Below are 18,660 nucleotides of genomic sequence, written 5' to 3'. Positions count from 1 at the left end.
CTTCCGGGACCTGCGCGGCTACTTCCGGCGGGGCGGAGTGGCGGACGTGACGGGGGTGGCGGAGCTTTCGGAGGTTTCGTGTCGTCGCCGCCATGGGGAAGGCGGATTTCCTCAGCCCCAAGGCCATCGCTAACCGGATCAAGTCCAAGGGTCTGCAGAAGTTGCGTTGGTACTGCCAGATGTGCCAGAAGCAGTGCCGCGATGAGGTAAACCCGCCCGGGCAGTGACCGGGCCTGCGGGCCCGGGTGGGCCTTGGTCTCTTGGGGAGGGAGAGTGATCGTGTGTGAGGGGGCACAGGGGGCTCCGACTCTCTTGTAGGGAAGCCCGGTCCCCTTGAGGGGGCCCGATCTCTGGGGTATATGCAGGAGGGTCAGATCCCCGCGGTTGGGATCCTCAGTGCTCTTATGGGGGCTCCCATCCCCCTTGTAAGCGTCCGCAGTACCATTGAGGGAGACACAGGGGGCTCCCATCGCCCTTGTTGCGGTCCCCAACCCTCTTGTGGGGGGCTGCAGTTGCCTTATCTGGCCTCATAACCTTGTAGGTTTCCCAAGTTCCCTGGTGGGGAGTGCAAGGCTGGCCCAGATTCCCCTTGTAAATGTCCCCAGTCTCCTTGTGGGGGCTGTGATCCCATCTGTGGGGTGCGATCTTTCTAAGGAGCATTGTGGACGCTGGCCCAGGTTGCCCAGAGAGGTGGTGGATGCCCCATCTCTGGAGACATCCCAGGCCAGGCTGGACGGGGCTCTGAGCAACCTGATCTGGGAGAAGATGTCCTTGCTCATCGCAGGGGTTGGACTGGATGAGCTTTGAAGGTCCCTTCCAACCCAAACTGTTCTATGACTCTATGGCCTCACTTGCTAGGAGCATGGGGAGTGGCAGCTCTCTTTAGGGAGGCGTTGGAAAGGGCCATTTTTCTCCTCTCAGGGTTCACAGTCCCTCTTGTATGGACCATGGTCCTGTTGTGGGCAGATCGATGGGACTTGGGAGGTTCCCAGTTGCTGGAGGTGAGGTGATCTCTTTGGGATCCCCCATGGGAGAAATCCTCATCCACTTTGGAGAAAGTGTCTTGGCTTTGATCCATCTTTAAGGGTGTTTCGTCTCTTGCAGAGTGACTGTTTACCTGGGAGTGAGAAGGAGCACAGGGTGGCCCCAAACCCCCTGGAGGGATGATTCCCTCATACTTACCTTGAGGGATCAGTGGGGTTAAGAATTAGGTGGCTCCTATCCACCTTAGGGAGGAGTTGAGGCCAGCCATGATTTTTCTTGGGAACGGGGTGGATGCAGTGACATGCCCAAGGGGATGTACATCCGGAGCACTGCAAACGCTCTCTTCACAGAATGGTTTGAGTTGGAAGAGACCATCAGAGCTCATCTAGTCTGACCCCTGCCATGAGCAGGGACATCTTCACCCAGATCAGGTTGCTCAGAGGCCCGTCCAGCCTGGCCTGGGTTGTCTCCAGAGATGGGGCATCCACCACCCCTCTGAGCAACCTGGGCCAGTGTTTCACCACCCTCATTGCAAAAAATTTCTTCCTCATGTCTGGCCTGAATCTCCCCTCCTTTAGTTTAAAACCATCACACCTTGTCCTGTCAACAGGCCCTGCTAAAAAGTCTGTCCCCATCTTTCTTATCAGCCCCTTTTAAGTACAGAAAGGCTGCAATAAGGTCTCCCCAGAGCCTTCTCTTCTCCAGGCTGAACACCCCAACTTTCTCAGCCTATCCTCCCAGCAGAGCTGTTCCAGCCTCAGATCATTTCTGTGGCTCCCCTGGCCCCTTTCCAACAGGTCCATGTCTGTCCTGTACTAAGGGCTCCTTCCTTCTGCCTCTGGCTCACCTTCTTCCCTTCTTCTGTTATGCTTTTTCTCTGAAGCTTCCCCCTCTTCTTTTCACTTGTTTGTTTACTTGGACCCAGATGCCTGTGGAATGCAGTATCCTCTTCTTCCTGATTTCCACCAGATTGTGCTCCAAAAGTACCTCTGCTTGGGTTAATTGTGCTTTTAGTTTTCCATTCTCCGTGAATAGGCTCTTTAATGTGCCTTAGAGAAATAAAGTATCCTGTGGATGTTTAATTGGTTCGTTCTTCAGCTCTTTCTGCCCCCCTGTCTCTTTCACTCAAGAAGCTCAAATCCTGTTAGCTTCCCAGAGACTACAGGCGAAAAAGCTTCACTGAGTTACAACCTGATCTTTCTGTAAAGGGGGACAGGGCTCCTGTGGAATGAAATTTGCTGTAGGTTTAGTCGTATTGTGATGGAAGAGCATTACATTAGAAAACAAAAGGATGCGGTCAAATGTTCTGTGTCTGGGTGCTTTTTTGGGAGCTCAGATGACTTCAACCCTGTGCCAGAGGTGGCCAAACCATCGCAGTCCATAGCTTGAGCGCTCAAACTGCTGGAATGTCCTGACTCATAACCCCATTCACAGTTTGTCTTAAGGCTCTTGAGCTCTGGAGAGTTTTGTTTCTGGCTTCCTCAGTCAGTAGGGACAACCACCCAATGTAGGCTGTGGCTGAGTTAAGGTGTTTTCTGTGAATCCACTAAGAAATTTCACTTATAAAATGTTATTTTTAATACTCTTCAGCTGTGCAAGTGTTGCAAATTGAAACAAAGACAGACAAAGTATTTTTATTTTATAGAATGGCTTCAAATGTCATTGCATGTCTGAGTCCCACCAGAGGCAATTGTTGCTGGCTTCTGAAAATCCTCAACAATTCATGGATTACTTTTCTCAGTAAGTTTGCTATATTTTCCTACCCAGGTCTTTGTTCCTCTATCCCATCTGTGCAGCTGTACCTCTAGCTCAACATGTCCCACTGAAGACACTTTATTCTGATACATTTTAGCATCAGCTCTTTTTTTAATGGCAGTTTGAAAATCTAGGTGATGTCACTTTTGAACACACGTGAGAGGTTTCAGGGAGCCATGATGTTTAAGCAAATTTGGCAGTTTTATCCCGTGTCTGAGTCCCGTTTTACGTTGCTCTGTGTTACAAAACACATCACTGTTCTGCCCCAGCTAAGTGACTGCCACACAGGCGGAGTTACAAAGGGCTAAAAAAAAAATAGAGCCATTACAGAGCGATAACAAGTCAAGGGTGTGATTAACCTCCTGCAGTTTCCCCCAGTCCTTTGTCCGGCTGACCTGTGTGACAACTGGGTTGACTGGAGCTGTCTCCAGCACGAGACTGAAACGAGGCTTTATACTCAAGCTCTTGAATTAGCAGCGAGATGAGTGATCAGTCCCTCCCATCTCCTGCTGCTGCCCTTTGTCCTGTCCTGTGTTTGGTGTCAGCCAACCTGGGAAGATACCTGGTAATGAAATACCAGCAATTAGGGGGAAGTGTTTACATTTCGTTCTTTCCATTTTATCCCTTTGAAAGGGGATTATCCTTTTGAAGATTTAATTTGTATGTGCAGGTACCATATTGTGTTTCTTTGTGCATGCGTAATGCATTTAATGCTAGTTTACAGAAAAAAGGAAGTGAGTGTCTGAATTTCATTATACTCTCTTCAAAAGAATACTCATTTTTATACTGCAGGTATTTCGTTCTTAATGACAATAGAAAATTGCTTTGTAATCATTAAAAGTTTTACTCAAATACTTTCTTTTTATCCCCTAAGGGAGTTCCGAAATGATTTCCTAGAACTGCTCAGGAGGCGATTTGGTAAATATTTTACTGCCTATTTGTTTGTTTTTAATGCCTTTTATTAGCTCAGTGCAAGAAGTTTTGCTTCCTTTCTCCTAGATCCCATATTTATATTTCATAATTCTATATTTCAGGAACAAAGAGAGTTCACAATAATATTGTGTACAATGAATATATCAGTCATCGAGAACACATCCACATGAATGCCACACAGTGGGAGACACTGACTGATTTTACGAAATGGCTGGGGAGAGAAGGTAAATGTAGTTGCTCAGGGTTGGGAAGTTTTTATGTTATTGGGTAATTGCGTTGCTGATAAGTGATCAGTAAATGTTTATGTTAGGTCTCCCATTTCCTTTTGCTTTCTTCTTCTCCCTTCCTGCATATATATTAACAGATGTCCAAACATATTTCTGTGCTATTAGGAATTTGCTTATAAAAATGTCGGAAATCTGGGATAAATATGTCAGTCACAAACTTTTCCTTGTTTCATCTGTTGGGCTATATTTACTGGAGGTATTGCTATAAATTCCAAACCAACTTCCGGCAGTTGCCATTTAAAAATCAAAAATTATGATAGAACATTTTTATGACTTCAGAATCTTTCCATATTTAAGGTGACAAGAAGGGAGCAGTTGTTTCCATTCTTGGCCTGGTGAAAGGGTTAAAGCTTGAGATCTGCAGTTTTGTGTTCCATGGGAGAAAGAGCGATTCAATGGCAGAAAGTTTACTTTGGCTCTGATTCCCTGTGTCCTACAGGATATGTTCAGGAGTCATATAGGGCTTGAAAAGTCACACTCTAATGAGTTAGTAACAACAGCGTAGCATAGTAAAGTTTCCTTTAGCATGATGCTATTAGTGTGTATTGTTTATATATGTTAGATTTCTGGTTTTTTCCTTGTTAAAACAGTGGGAAGGAAATATTTTCTTCAATAAGGGAAGTATTATCAAACAATCCACTTTATTATGTACTCTGGCCTATTTCCAAATAGAACCGGCTAGCTGAAGGGCAGAAACAGATAATAAAGATAATTCAAAGTCAATTTTACTAGGCCAGTAAGGGGTACATTGTCTCTGGTAAAGTATCTGCATTGTTACAGTGATCATGGACTGTGCAAATAATCTTGATATTTTCTTTTTCCCTTGCTTGCTTTTGTGATTATTAATCTTTATCTTGCATTGACTTTTTAGGTCTCTGCAAGGTTGATGAGACTCCAAAAGGCTGGTACATTCAATATATTGATAGGGACCCGGAGACTATTCGCAGGCAGCAAGAACTAGAGAGGAAGAAGAAACAGGACCTTGATGATGAAGAAAAAACTGCTAAATTCATTGAACAACAAGTTAGAAGAGGTTTGGAGGGGAAAGAACTGGTAAGGAAAATTACACTGTGTATCAACCCTCAGCTCAAAACTCCTCTTGGTTAAGTTAATGGTGAATTCGACGCTGGTGGGATCCTTGCACTGGTATTTTCTTTACTGGCAGTTAGAAGGTGATGAATAAGCTTCGTGCTTTAGGTTACAGGCTCACCACCAGTTCAAACTGGGGAACAGTGGGCATATTTGGTTGCATTGCTGTTTTCTTCTAAGCCACAAGGAATAGTCTTCTCCCAGATACTTCTGATAGCAGCCTCACCTAACTTGTTTCTGTTGAAATTGCAATTTGTTACACTTCCTTGAGTAACCAACTAGTGGCTTCTACAGCTGATGAACATTCAGGTCCTCTATGGACTGACAGTTTAAAATAAATAAATAAATAAAGGAAAACAGAGGTTTCAGCTCCTTTTAGATTTGATGTGATTTTTGAAATCTACTAAAATCACATCCTGTGGCTGTAGTGTCCAATCCTGGCCATTTCAGACTTTGATTTAATCTGTCTTCTTCCATGCTTGGATTACCACATCAATTTGCTTATGTTCTGCATTTTCTGCTATACAGTTATCTTAGATTATAACCTGCTCCAGAGGAAAACTTAGGGTTACTTTGTATCTGGCTCACTTTAGTACTAAAGGAGTAATAATTACTGCTCTTCAAGTGACTAGTGATTTAAAAATCACCCTTGAATTTAGGAAGGGAGAGTAAACAATACAGTAACCAGCATGACATGTTGTCTTTTATGGTATTTCACAATTTTTAGGGCTGCAAATAACAAGTACAGTGGGAAGGCTGAGATAAATAACCTGAAGGTGGGGCAGGGCTGACGTAATAAAATCCACATAGTGAAAAGTTATATTTTGGTAGTGCTGGTGTGGTATTTGGGATCTGTTTATTTGGCATAATTCCATGACTTCCACACATGTTGTTGCCTGGGACTGGAACCTCCCATTTGATGCTGACTGTTGATAAGTACATTTAAATGCCGTTGTTAACAATTATCTGTTTCTTAATTTAAAACTAATTGAAATTTAAATGGTCTGAGCCTTTGGTGCTAAAAATTTGGAAGGATTCCAGAATTTCCTGCTTTGAGTCTTCAGTCTGTCCAGAAACCTGTCTAATCGTGCTGGTTCAAGTAGAGAAGACTGCTACAGTAAGGCCACTTTCATGCTGGAATCAAGCAAGTTTAGACAGCATCTCTGTAGAGAGTGTTAATTAGAGAATTTTGCACAGGAGCCTGTAATGAGATCATGTTTTCAATTTATAATCTTCTATGAATCAAGCCAGGTTGAATATTACAGTCACTTGTAATAATCTCACAGTAGTCTGTAAAACTGAGCTAATCAATGATCACCAAAAAATGATATCTTGGCTCAGGTTTCTGTTTGACTCTTGAAATGTGTTTTGTGTCTTTTTTTGGCAGGAAAAGCCAGTCTATACCGAACTGAGCAGAGAAAATGAAGAAGAAAAAGGTAACCAGATTTTGATATATGTAATTTTCTAGAACATACATAAGCTGATTTTGTGATTAAAATGAGATGAGCGCTGAGGCCTGCTCAGTGCTTCATACAGTGCTTTGAGAGCCATTATAAAGAGCACTGGAATATGGAAGTACAGAGTGTTCTTTCTTATAACGTTTAAAGTAACTTATTTTAAAAGATGAACCAAAACATACATTAGTAAATATTTTCAAATTTATGATCTTTTCCATTTGCAGATTTAAAAAATTGTAACATCCTTCAATGCAGTTATGTTTAAAGATAGAAATAGAGTAATGTCTTTTTATTTTTTAGTTACATTTAATTTAAACAAAGGAGCAAGTACTTCAATAGCAGCATCTTCTAAAACAAGGTGAGAAAAGAATTGAAGGGCAACCTTTACTGTTGCAAAGCACTTAGAGGACAATGATATTTGTACGGGCAGGAAGATGTATCTTGTCCTGAAATATTTGGAGTCTAATATCTCATCCTGTCATGTTGTTCAGCAGGGGATACTAGGTGACTTCGTGGTTCCTTTTATATTTAAAATGGGTAAATGGGTTTATCTTAAATGTGTGCATTGAGGACCCTTCTTGAATTCACGATGGTTCATGGCAGAAGCCCATGAAGTTCTAGGTGTTTGCAGCTTTCTCTGAGGAGATACTGACGTGAGAGGGTGGAAAAGGGATCCAGTCAGAGCATTTGAAGTGAATTCCATCTCGTCCCAGCTGCCTCCTACAAATGCATATTCATGACTTGTTAATTTTGGTTCCTAAAAGGTTTGATTGCCTTCTCTAATTGGAGGTAATACTTTCTCTGATCATCATTTAAGAAGCTTGAATCTACCTGATGTAAATCTTTCTGAAGCTCAGGAATGTAATTGTCATCGTATAACCATGAGCAGCGCAGGACAAAAGCGATCAATAATGCAAACAATGCTGACTTATAGCAGTCTGTGAAACTGTTTGATGAGCAGTACATTTTTTCATGTGAGGCAATATTGTAATTAAATGTATTTCGGGTAAAATGAAAGCTTTCCTCTCATCACAAGCTCAACTCTTAGATAAGGTATCTGATGGGAGATTTGCCAGGCAGAAAATGAGACAATTAAGTAGTTCTTTGCAATAATAGGTACAGATTTCAGGCTTTGAGGAAAACTTGTAAATTATCCCTAAGCATTGAGTTGTGCTTAAGATGAGTCTGAAACTTAATTCAGACACTCACTTGAATAGTGTCAGTGAGGAATACTTAAGGTGCTTGCTAAAATTTGGCTGAATGTGAAATCATATATCAAGTAGTCTGTTTTTTTTCGCAGTGTGTGAGAAATACTTGTCTGCAAAATTTATAAAGGTAGTGCAGAAGCAAAATTAGGATACCCACTTCATGGTAAAGTGACTGGATGATGGTTTATATGTCACTGGTATAGGTGACATAGATCTAGATACAGGAATCACTTCTGAGTTGTATATAGAAACTGCTTCCCTGTGACAGCGTCAAGGTGTGTTCTGCAGCTTCTGGCTGTTACTGAAGATCAGTTGAGTTCAACCTGGTGCCCAGTGCAGTGTGCAGCAGGACTGCTGGCTTCCCACCTTCCATGCTTACAACACAAGAAACCTGGCACTTGTATTTCATGAGTGAGGCTACAGAAATAGGGCCAGAAGATCCTAGATAGTGAATGGTAGAGTTCTGAGGGCATGGGGATACTGGTAGCTGGGTACAGAGATGGAGTGGGAGGGGAGATGTGCCTTTCCTTGAACATCTGTGTGGCTGACATGGAGTGAGGACTGACCACTGTGGGCACGGCTGCTGGTGCTGCCTGCCCTTGAGCAAACTGGGAGCCCCGGGTTTACTTTTTTCCTCCAAGAACTTACATCCTCAAATCCCTGCTTAACTCACCGAGTAGACAACTAAGATTATATTTACATCTAGTAAAGGAACGAGCAGAAGCTCCTTTCAAGCTACTTTCCTGAGAGAGACCGTATTGTGGCCTTTTGGTACTTAAAAGGGGCATTAAGAAAGATGGGGACAGACCTTTTAGCAGGGCCTGTTGTGACAGGACAAGGGGTGATGGTTTTAAACTGAAGGAGGGGAGATTCAGGCCAGACATGAGGAGGAAATTGTTGCCCCTGAGGGTGGTGAGAGCCTGGCCCAGGTTGGCCAGAGAGGTGGTGGATGCCCCATCCCTGGAGACATCCCAAGCCAGGCTGGACGGGGCTCTGAGCAACCTGAGCTGGTGAAGATGTCCCTGCTCATGGCAGGGGGGGCACTGGATGAGCTTTGAAGGTCCCTTCCAACCCAAACTATTCTATATGATTCTCAAGGGCACTGACTCCTGTCTGCAGTCTTGCAAGTGTACCAGTCCTGTCTGCACACTGATCAGCCTCAGTTGTGCACAGGGATGGCCCTATAGTCTACGGGAAGATCCCCCGCCCTATAATCCCATGGGAAGATCCGTCAAAACGTGTTTGCTCTGATCGTTAGAACCTTGTCTGTAATTTCCCAGGTAAACATAGTCATGGCTGGTTTATACCAGTTGCTGTCATGTTGGTATGAACATTCAATGTAAGTAGTTCTTTATTTCTCCATTCCCTGATCCACTGAATATCCCTTCCTTGTCCTTGCTCCAGTTTCAGCTAATCTTGAACAGGGCAGCTGATCAACTGTGCATACTGCGAATGAAATGTCATCGTGGCTTATACAAGGCACTAATGCTCGTCTGTCTTGATGCTTCCTAGGGTTGTATTTGACTCTTTCATGACTGGTCCACACTGGTAGCTGTCATCTGTGATCATAGCCAGAATCCTTTCTGATTTGTTGTTCTTAAACAGCTCTCTGTAGATAGAAGGTAATCAGAGTAAACTTTTCCAAAGTATGTGAGCTTGCATAATGTGCTGTTGAATTTTGTGGTTTTTTTAGGATGAACCAGTCCCTTCTGGTGTCCAGTTCTTTCTTGTGTCCTCCACACTGATGACACACACTAACAGTATTGGTGACCTCTCACTCCTTGTCCCAGGTCCTTAATGTATATGTTAAATAAGATTTGTTTTAGTGCAGACACCCAGGAATCTGTTAGTAACCTCACAGCTACAGTTTTCCTTCTTAAATATAGGCACTGCACTTGTTTTAATTGTACGTTAACTTTTACGAGATGTTGAGTACTTGCTATTTGATTTGTGATTTAATGTGCTATTTCTTCCAGAACTCTGCCATGGAGATTATCCAGGCTTCCTCTGAAATACAATTTTTCTCTCAATTTTGCTTCTACTGCCATTTCTGCATCTTCATTCCAATTATATATCTTCCCTTTGCTAGTATATCCAACATCCCCACCACAGGCAGAACATGCGATTTGTTGTAAGGCTGTATTAATATTGCCTTACTGTCCAGCTCACAGCAGCCGTCTCCGTCTTTCTGTATGAAACAACACGTAGTGTTTTGTTTCGTGTGTTTTTTTTTTTTTTTTTTACTGCACTCAAATGTCCTTTATAAAAATGGCTTAACTCAAACTGTTATTTTGGCAGTTCTTACTTTACCTAGATGTTCCCTGATATGTAGCTTTTTGTACTGATTGCTCTTTTCTTTCAAAACTCGTAGACTGTTTCCGTATTTTAAATATGATTGTGAAGATGGTGTTTATTTGCTGAGTGTGCAGGTCTTTTCTACAGATTAGGAAAAGATTCTTCACGGAAAGGTATGTCAGGCATTGGAACAGGCTGCCCAGGGCAGTGGTGGAATCATCATCCCTGGAGGTGTTCAAAAGTCGCATAGACAAGGTTCTTAGGGACATGGTTTAGTGCTAGAGTTAGGTTATGGTTGTACTCGATGATCCTGAGAGTCTCTTCCAACGAAAATGATTCTGTGATTCCTGTGTGTTTTCTCCCGTTGCTGGATAGGTTAAGCATCTCTTTCTGGACAGAGTTCTAGACGTCTACCATGTTTGAGAGTTGCTTTATCCAGGTGGCTTCACTAAAGCCACAAGTTTGTCCTTTTGAATTTGAAAACCCTATTTGCAGGCCTGCTTTTGTCTTCTCCATTGACCTCAAGTCCCCGATCAACTATTTGGTTTTTGTGCTGGTGAAATGATCATTAAGTTGCTTTCCTTCTACCGGACTGCTGGCAGCAAATGTCAGTGAGTGTGGAGTTTACACCTCAAGGAGATCAGTTCTAGCTGCCAAATGCAGTCCTAGAGAAGAAGGCATGCAGGGTCTGGAAGGTGACTTGCACAACTCAAATTAAATAGATCAGCAGGCCTTTTTGCACAGCTGGTTCTTCAAATGCATCTTGGTAGAGGAAACAGTGTAAGGTCTGCTGTGAAAACACCATCTTACTCTTCCAGCAGTGTCCTTGGAGCAAATGCACTGAAGATGGTGGAAGGGGCAGTTAAAAGAAAAGAATCAGCTCATAGCTCTGGTCAGTCCAAAGAGAAAAAGAAGAAGTCTGCATTGGATGAGATTATGGAGGTAATAATTGTGCAGAATCTGTGTATTTGTAACCCTGTGCACTTTACCAGGGCATCCTTTGAAGTGACCTCAGACCTTCAGTTCATGTGGCATTCAGACTTTCGTATCTTAGCAGGCACAATTATCTCACTTCCCCATTAAAACTGGTTTCTGCTGCTCATCTGTCCCTATTCCACAGACAACTCAGATGTTGGAAGTAAAGGAATACCGATTTTGGAAGAGAAGAAAATATCTAGAAATAAAACAAATCTTGACACAAAACAAATATAAATCTCCATCATTTTATTATGGATGCCTGGATCTCATCAGGTTGATTTTTATGCAGCAAGCACATACTGACTTACCCATATTTAGGGCTTTTTTTGGTTTTTTTTTTTTGGTTTTTTTATTCCCCTTTTGATGTGAGCCTAGAGAATTGGTTCAGCTTTTCAAAGACATTGGAAAGTTGCAGTGAAAGCAGGAAGTAAATGGTGATTTTTTTTTTTTTCTGTAGCTTGAAGAGGAGAAGAAAAGAACATCTCGAAGAGACTACTGGTTGCAGCCTGTAAGTGTCTTAAAAAATTATAATTATTATACCAAATAAAACCAATTCTTCATCTCTAAAGCCACTGTTGATTTGTGTGAAGATCCAAGAGCAGATTCCAAACTAAATTCACTCTTATTCTGCAAGCTGCCAAATGTGAAGTATTACAGTATCTGGGAGGAATTACTGCAGGATCTGCAGTCTGAAGTGTCATATGCCTGACCTCAGATGGGGTGGAATTCTCTAATTAAAGAGTTGTTACTGTGAGTCTTTACAAATCATGTTTAAATCATGATTTTGCTGGCACGTAGAAGTCAACATCAGCCTTTGAGCTGAGAGACCTCATCTCCGCTTCTGGTTTTTGACTGGACTTCTAGATCAAGAAGTCTGGCCCTTGACCCATTGAGGACTTTCACATTATATCCTGAATTCAACTGTAACCGTAGTTGTAAAACAAACAAACAAAAGTATTACTTTGAGACAGTAATTGAAGGATAAAGACAAGTTCCTGAATGCTGAGTCTCTACTCTCGTCTGTGCCTGGAGTCAGAGCAACGTGAATGTGCAATTAGTTTAGATTGTGTAGTTGTTTGTATATTTTTTGCATCTTCTTATTTGTCTCCTTTCAAATATTCCAGGATATCATTGTAAAAATTATAACGAAGAAACTTGGAGAGAAGTATCACAAGAAGAAGGCAGTTGTTAAGGTAAAGTATACAAATGTGGCATTGGCTAGGCTCTTCTGAGATCAGATAACTTCTGAAGTTTTGTTTCACTGTGCAAGTTGTTCAGCCGTAAGTCAACACTGACAGGAGCTGAAACGTCACCTTCATTTTACTGGGGCTTATTCTGGGCAGGGAGTGAATCTCTGAATTGGTTTAATGTCGCTTGCTCAGTGATTCTTTCTTAAGCACTCTTTCGTCCTGCATATTTTGTCCCTATTAAAACATCTGCCTTGGAGAATAGTCCCTTTTTGATATGACCAAGTGCAGCGCAATTGTGTTTTACTCTCAGGCTAGTCGGTTTTGCTCATATATTTAAACTAGAGGCTGCCTTTGAACAAGATCCCATTTCTATACAAAATCTGCAGGCTGTCAGCCTTGCTCTGTTTGGAAGTGCTTTTAGCCACTGCCAGTGAAATGATGTTGTGCTGGGCAGTCCAGGACTCAACAGTTGCTGGCAAAGGTGCTAAAAACGACACCCAGGTGCGTTTTGAATGATCGACTAGAGCGTATAGAGCTCAAAATCACTGCTTTTTTGATAGAGATCTGGAAGGGTTTATAAGCCTGATGTCTGTCTTGTGTTGAGCGCTGAATATGAGAGGTAGAACATGGTTTATTCCAGGTGCAAAGATGATCAGTGACATTTCCCTTAATTGAGAGGTAATAGTATCTCAGTTGTTGCTGTGTGGCTTCCAGCCAGCTTTGCCTCCCATGGGGGAAAGAAGGCTCTAATTTAATCTCTGTCTTTGAGAGAATAGCCAAGATAGCTGACCTGAAGGTTGACAAAACCTTCAGAGAAGGCTGACAAAATTAGTGGTCAGTTAAACCCGTCACTGGTGTTCAAGAGGAGCCCTTTTAATCAAGACTTAACTTCAGAGTGGGGCTGGTCAGCAGTTGGTGAAAGCTGGATGCCTTTAGGACAGCTCAGGAGTCCCTTTCTGCTTTTGGAAATGTGGAAGTACAGACTTGTGGTCCTGAATTTGTTTAATTTTGAAATGTAAAATTAGATTTTTTTTTTAATATATTTTATTTTTCTGATTGGCCTCTGCTTTTCACAACAGGAAGTGATTGACAAATATACAGCAGTTGTGAAGATGATTGATTCTGGAGACAAACTGAAGCTGGATCAGACACATCTGGAAACTGTCATACCTGCACCAGGTATAGCTATTTTGTTCATTTTTCAGCATAGCTGTCACTGCAAAACTTATATTTCGATTATTTTAAACTATAATTCATGTACTTGAAAGTACCATAACAAGAGCTGTCTTGTTCTTGGGACAGCATTTTGCAAGCTGGGTTGATCATTTACCAAATATCCCCTGGTTACTTTCTAGGCAATTATTACATTGCCTCTGCTTTGAGTCCTCACAGTCCTTTCTCGTACGAATTAGATTATTTTCTGAGAAGACAGAAGTGCTTTAGGAATCAGCTCATTTGATGAGATGAGAGCATCTCTCTTCAGCTGCCAGGAAGCATCTCTGGGAGCCCTGCAGAGCCCTTGGTCATATTTATCCTGTATTTTCCCTTCCAAAGTCATGCCTCAAATAGCTGTGGGCACTTGGCAAAGCTTCCCTCACCTCATGTTTGGTTCACTGGCATTTCTTTGGCTGGCACACACTAATGTTTGTGTGTAGCATCTGACCAGTACTTCAGGAAACAGTCAGGGTAGCGCTAAGCAGAACACAGTGCATGGGGAAACAGGCTGTAGGATTTGGGGATTTGCAGATTCTTCAGCAGACCTGCTGCATTCTGCGTTTCTGCAGCTGGTGAGGAGCTGGATGATGGTATCAGTGAGCGCTCTGTAGTGTAAGGGTGCTTGTAGGTGAGCTCTGTCACTAGGAGTGACGTCTTGAGGGGGACTGCCTGTGTGAGACAGAAGGGGAAAAGGAGGTACACTGAGCCATTAGTACAGGGAATGGGATGTGGAAGAAACGGATTTGGCATCTTGATGTAGTTTCAATTGTTTCAGCCCACAGTATGTGTAGCCAGGAGCAGTAAACAGAGCTGTGCTTTGGAAACAGGCAGGCTGTAATGTGTCCACTTCTGGGCTCCCCAGCTTAAGAAGGACGAGGAATTAATGGAGAGAGTCCAGCGGCAGGCTACAAAGATGATGAGGGGTCTGGAGCATCTTTCTTATGAGGAAAGACTGAGAGAGCTGAGGCTGTTCAGCCTGGAGAAGAGAAGCTGAGAGGGGATCTCATCCATGGTTATAAATATCTCCAGGGTGGGTGTCAAGAGGATGGACCAGACTGTTCAGTGGTGCCCAATGACAGGATGAGAGGCAACAGGCACAGACTGAAGCACAGGAGAGTCCATCTGAATATGAGGAGAAACTTCTTTCCTTTGAGGAGCCAGAGCCCTGGTACAGGCTGCCCGGAGAGGTTGTGGAGTCTCCTCTCTGGAGACATTCAAAACCTCCCTGGACACATTCCTGGGTGATCTGCTCTGGTGACCCTGCTTTAGCAGGTGGGTTGGACTAGGTGATCTCCAGAGGTCCCTTCCAACGCCAACTGTTCTGTGATTCTGTGAGGCAAAGCTGGGAGGTGCTTGCTGGAGCTGCTGGGAGAAACCTTCTCTTTCCCAGCAGTCAGTGGAGTTGAACACAACTTCATCAAAAGAAGCTGGGAGCCCTGTTGTGTTACTTTTTTGCTTTTTCTCATTTCAGGCAAGAAAGTGATGGTAGTAAATGGTGGTTACAGGGGAAATGAAGGCATCTTGGAGTCTATCAATGAAAAGAAGTTTTCAGTGACAATAATCATCGACTCTGTAAGTAGCGAACACTGCAAGATTTTGTTTGCATAGAGCACTTTTCATGTGTACATTGGAGAGCTTTCACAAAGACAGATGCTATCGTTAGTCCTGTCTTAGAGGTGGGATTTATTTATGGTGTGCAAAACGCTGTGGTCACCTTCTGCGTATTCCCAACCCGTAGGAAAACAGCCACATATTCCCCACTGCAGACTGATGTTCTGCTGTTTGCCTTTAAAAAGATGCCAGGATGCTTGTTTTGTCGAGTTTTGAATTTGAAAGAGACTTGCAAAACATTTTGTATGTTTATTTTGAATGTGGCTGTTGTTGCACTGTTTTGTGGGAAGGTGAAAAATGTGAAATATGCAAGGAGGTGAATTTTCTCCTGGCTTTTCCAGACTGAACGTGGGGCTTCATGTGCTTACTTGTTTTGTTCATGGTTAACAATTATGGTTGTTTTTTGGGGTTTGTGTTTGTGTTGGGTTTTTGTTTGGTTGGTTTGTTTTTCAGTCTTGTTTTGGGGGGTTTTGTTTGGTTTTGCTGTTTTATTTGTTTGTGGGGTGTCTTTTGTTGTTGTTAGGTTTTTTGTTTGTTTGTTTTACGTATCACCTTTTTCTGGGCTAAAATTAGGCCATGTCATCATGTCTGTGTGGCTACTTCTTCATTCTCCTCTGCAAAACCGATCTTTAAACTCATTGATGCAGGAGAAAGGATATTGGCTCAAAGTCAAATTTCTTGAACACAGCTTTCAGGAGAGAGACCCTGTTAGGATCCCATTCGAAGAAGGGCTGCAGAAACTTAGCCCATATTGGATTTTGGAGAATTTGCTTGAGCACAGACTGTGCAGTTGTCCTGATCACAGAAGGAGCTTTAGTTGGAGCTAAGGATCATGATAACGTTGGCCTTGGAAAGCCAGGATAGTGTTTCATAGAATCATACAATGGTTTGGGTTGGAATGGACCTTCAAAGCTCATCCAGTGCCACCCCTGCCATGAGCAGGGACATCTGCACCAGCTCAGGTTGCTCAGAGCCCCGTCCAGCCTGGCCTTGAATGTTTCCAGGGATGCGGCATCCACCACCTCTCTGGCCAACCTGGGCCGGTGTTTGACCACCTTCAGTGTCAAAAATTTATTCCTCATGTTTTTTTCTAGTTCTTGTGCTTGTAGGTGTTAAGATTTCCCTTTCCTGCATGAGCTCTGAGTCTATACATTAAAAAAAGAGTGAAGCTAGTACTGGAAACCAATGAAGTCTGTGAGAATTTCTTATTGTTTGTAGAGTGACCAGGATTTTTATAGATAAGAAGTTTGTGTTGAAAATTAGATCTTTTACTACTTAAAAGTTCATGGTGAATTATTTCAAAACAGCTGCTGTTTGCCCCAAAATAACAAGGACTTTAACTATCACAAATAGTGTCTTGAAAGTGAAAATATTTCTGGGATAGTGTTGAGACCCTGTTACATTCTTTGGTCAGGCTGAAAATAAAGAAACAGAAAATGTTGTGTCATGAGCGAATCCCAAACCTGCAGTTTTTTGGCTGCATTCTGCTACGCACCCCCTGTCCAGCATCCGATGTGCAGCTATACGTGGTTTTTGGGCAGAACACTTAAACAGAAAAGCGGTTGTTTTGTTTTTACTGGGTGCAGCACTGAGTAAAAACGCTAATGCCTGTGATTCCCAGTGCTGTTCATTTTGGTTGTGCTTCTTGAAAAATGTCTAAACGTGATGATATTTCATACCAGCCCCCTTAGCCATCTTATTTTAAGCTCCCTATTGGGAATTCAGTAAACAAACAGATTTATATTTTGATCTTATTTCTTCTACTATGTCATTCTCCAGGGACCTTTAAAAGGACGCCGAGTTGAAGATATCCAGTACGAAGACATTTCCAAACTTGCCTGAGGCGCTAATTGTGGATCAGAAAAGATTTTGATTCCCAAAAAATCTTTCTGCCGTCTTGCAGGCAGACACAAGACTCTACTGTGTCAGGGTTTTAATTGTGTGTGCGTATGTATTTATAATGTATATAGCAATTAACCACAAGCAAACTGGATTTATTTAAAGATCACTATGGATTTATTACATAAAATGTTTGTGGAAATCTTATCAAGGGAAATATTTCACCTGATTCTATATCGAAGTTGTGTTATAATATTTGTTTCATTTTCCTTTTGTAAAACATAGCAGACACCTGCAGGCTGGAAGATTTTATTTACTGAAATATATTACCAGTTCCATAAGAGAGAGAATTACCTACAAGTAGCTGCTTGAGGCAGGTGGTGTGTGTCAAAGCCAGGGGAGTTTAAACAACACATTTCTCAAGTTTGCAGCCAAAAGTGATTTCTGGCTGCAGGAACAAGGGAAGGGATCAGGACAGTAGCAGGAAGGTAACAGTGCCGCAAGGGGTTGTTTTGCTCAGTCTTGTCAGAATGATCTGGTTTATTAATTGCTGTCATCAATTTATTTTTGCTTAGCACATCAGTGGTAAGTAGAACGCAAGTCATCACTCCTCTGTCATCTTGTTTGTCAGGGTTCCTAATAATACGAATATACAAGTTATCTTCAGTTGGAGCCCAAGATGGATGTTACTTGTAGGGTTTCTCAGATGCCAGCAGAAGTGTGTGCAGATACAAATTGGTGATTTCTCTTTTGGTTTTCCAGAGTCTTTTCTTTTGTTCATGCTTCCATTGTCACTCTGCTACATGAGTAACATAAGTTATGCTAAATGATGTAACATTGCCATTTTATTTTTTTAAAAAAATGTCACATTTTGTACAATGTTTAATTTCTAAGGCAGTTCGGGAATAAACATAAACCTTTCTCAGGTCACTATATTTCTTATCAACCTTTTAAGTGCGTGAGGCGTCTGTTGGTTTGTATCTACCACAGAGCACAGCAGAGCGCCCAGCTGCTGTGCTGCTGTGCAAGAGAGATGCAAATTGTCCCAGGCAAAGTACAAACCATCACCCGATGGTCCGGTCTGCCCCTGGCTTGGTGTGTGTCTCTGGAACCTGATGGAGAGAAACCCAACAGCCCCATCCCCTTGAGAGGAGATCTCAGCTGAGGGCAGGATGCCATCATGATCACAGAATGTTAGGGATTGGAAGGGACCTCGAAAGATCATCCAGTCCAATCCCCCTGCTGGAGCAGGAACACCCAGATGAGGTTACACAGGAAGGTGTCCAGGTGGGTTTGAATGTCTCCAGAGAAGGAGACTCCACAACCTCCCTGGGCAGCCTGGTCCAGGCTCTGTTACCTTCACTGAGAAGAAGTGTCTTCTCCTATTTAAATGGAACCTCCTGTGTTTCAGTTTGCACCCATTGCCCCTTGTCCTATCGTTGGTTGTCACCAAGAAGAGCCTGGCTCCATCCTCGTGACACCCACCCTTTATATATTTATAAACATTAATGAGGTCACCCCTCAGTCTCCTCTTCTCCAGGCTAAAGAGCCCCAGCTCCCTCAGCCTTTCCTCACACGCGAGGTGCTCCACTCCATCATCTTTGTTGCCCTGTGCTGGACTCTCTCCAGCAGTTCCCTGTCCTTCTGGAACTAAGGGGCCCAGAACTGGACACAATATTCCAGATGAGGTCTCACCAGGGCAGAGTGGAGGGGAAGGAGAACCTCTCTCGACCTACTGATCACCCCACTTCTAATACACCCCAGGTCCCATTGGCCTTCCTGGCCACAAGGGCACAGTGCTGGCTCATGGTCATCCTGC

General features: G+C 42.9%; 1 protein-coding gene across 2 annotated transcripts; it reads left to right on the top strand.

The window, feature by feature from the left end:
• Positions 1 to 27: 27 nt before the first annotated feature.
• On the top strand, positions 28 to 17,731 carry KIN (Kin17 DNA and RNA binding protein). 2 transcript variants are annotated; one of them, XM_065640273.1, is made up of 13 exons: positions 28 to 206; positions 2,630 to 2,724; positions 3,614 to 3,657; positions 3,774 to 3,896; positions 4,831 to 5,012; positions 6,436 to 6,484; positions 6,806 to 6,863; positions 10,830 to 10,950; positions 11,444 to 11,494; positions 12,111 to 12,179; positions 13,256 to 13,355; positions 14,863 to 14,963; positions 16,782 to 17,731. In XM_065640273.1, exons 1-13 carry the CDS (start codon positions 93 to 95, stop codon positions 16,842 to 16,844), a joined length of 1,170 nt encoding a protein of 389 aa, XP_065496345.1. In that variant the 5' UTR covers positions 28 to 92; the 3' UTR covers positions 16,845 to 17,731. The 2 variants fall into 2 exon arrangements, with proteins under 2 accessions (XP_065496345.1, XP_065496336.1); XM_065640264.1 differs by having other exon boundaries at positions 10,827 to 10,950.
• The last annotated feature ends 929 nt before the right edge of the window (positions 17,732 to 18,660 follow it).

The sequence above is a fragment of the Caloenas nicobarica genome, chromosome 1 (assembly GCF_036013445.1).
Source record: "Caloenas nicobarica isolate bCalNic1 chromosome 1, bCalNic1.hap1, whole genome shotgun sequence".
Classification (NCBI taxonomy): Eukaryota; Metazoa; Chordata; class Aves; order Columbiformes; family Columbidae; genus Caloenas; species Caloenas nicobarica.
This window is presented reverse-complemented; position numbering and strand designations above follow the sequence as displayed.

Excerpts from the sequence above, each read along its gene's own strand:
- KIN (XM_065640264.1), top strand. The coding sequence starts at position 93 with ATGGGGAAGGCGGATTTCCTCAGCCCCAAGGCCATCGCTAACCGGATC. Across the intron at positions 3,897-4,830 it reads GAAATGGCTGGGGAGAGAAG|GTCTCTGCAAGGTTGATGAG; the intron begins GTAAATGTAGTT and ends TTGACTTTTTAG. Across the intron at positions 13,356-14,862 it reads AACTGTCATACCTGCACCAG|GCAAGAAAGTGATGGTAGTA; the intron begins GTATAGCTATTT and ends TTCTCATTTCAG.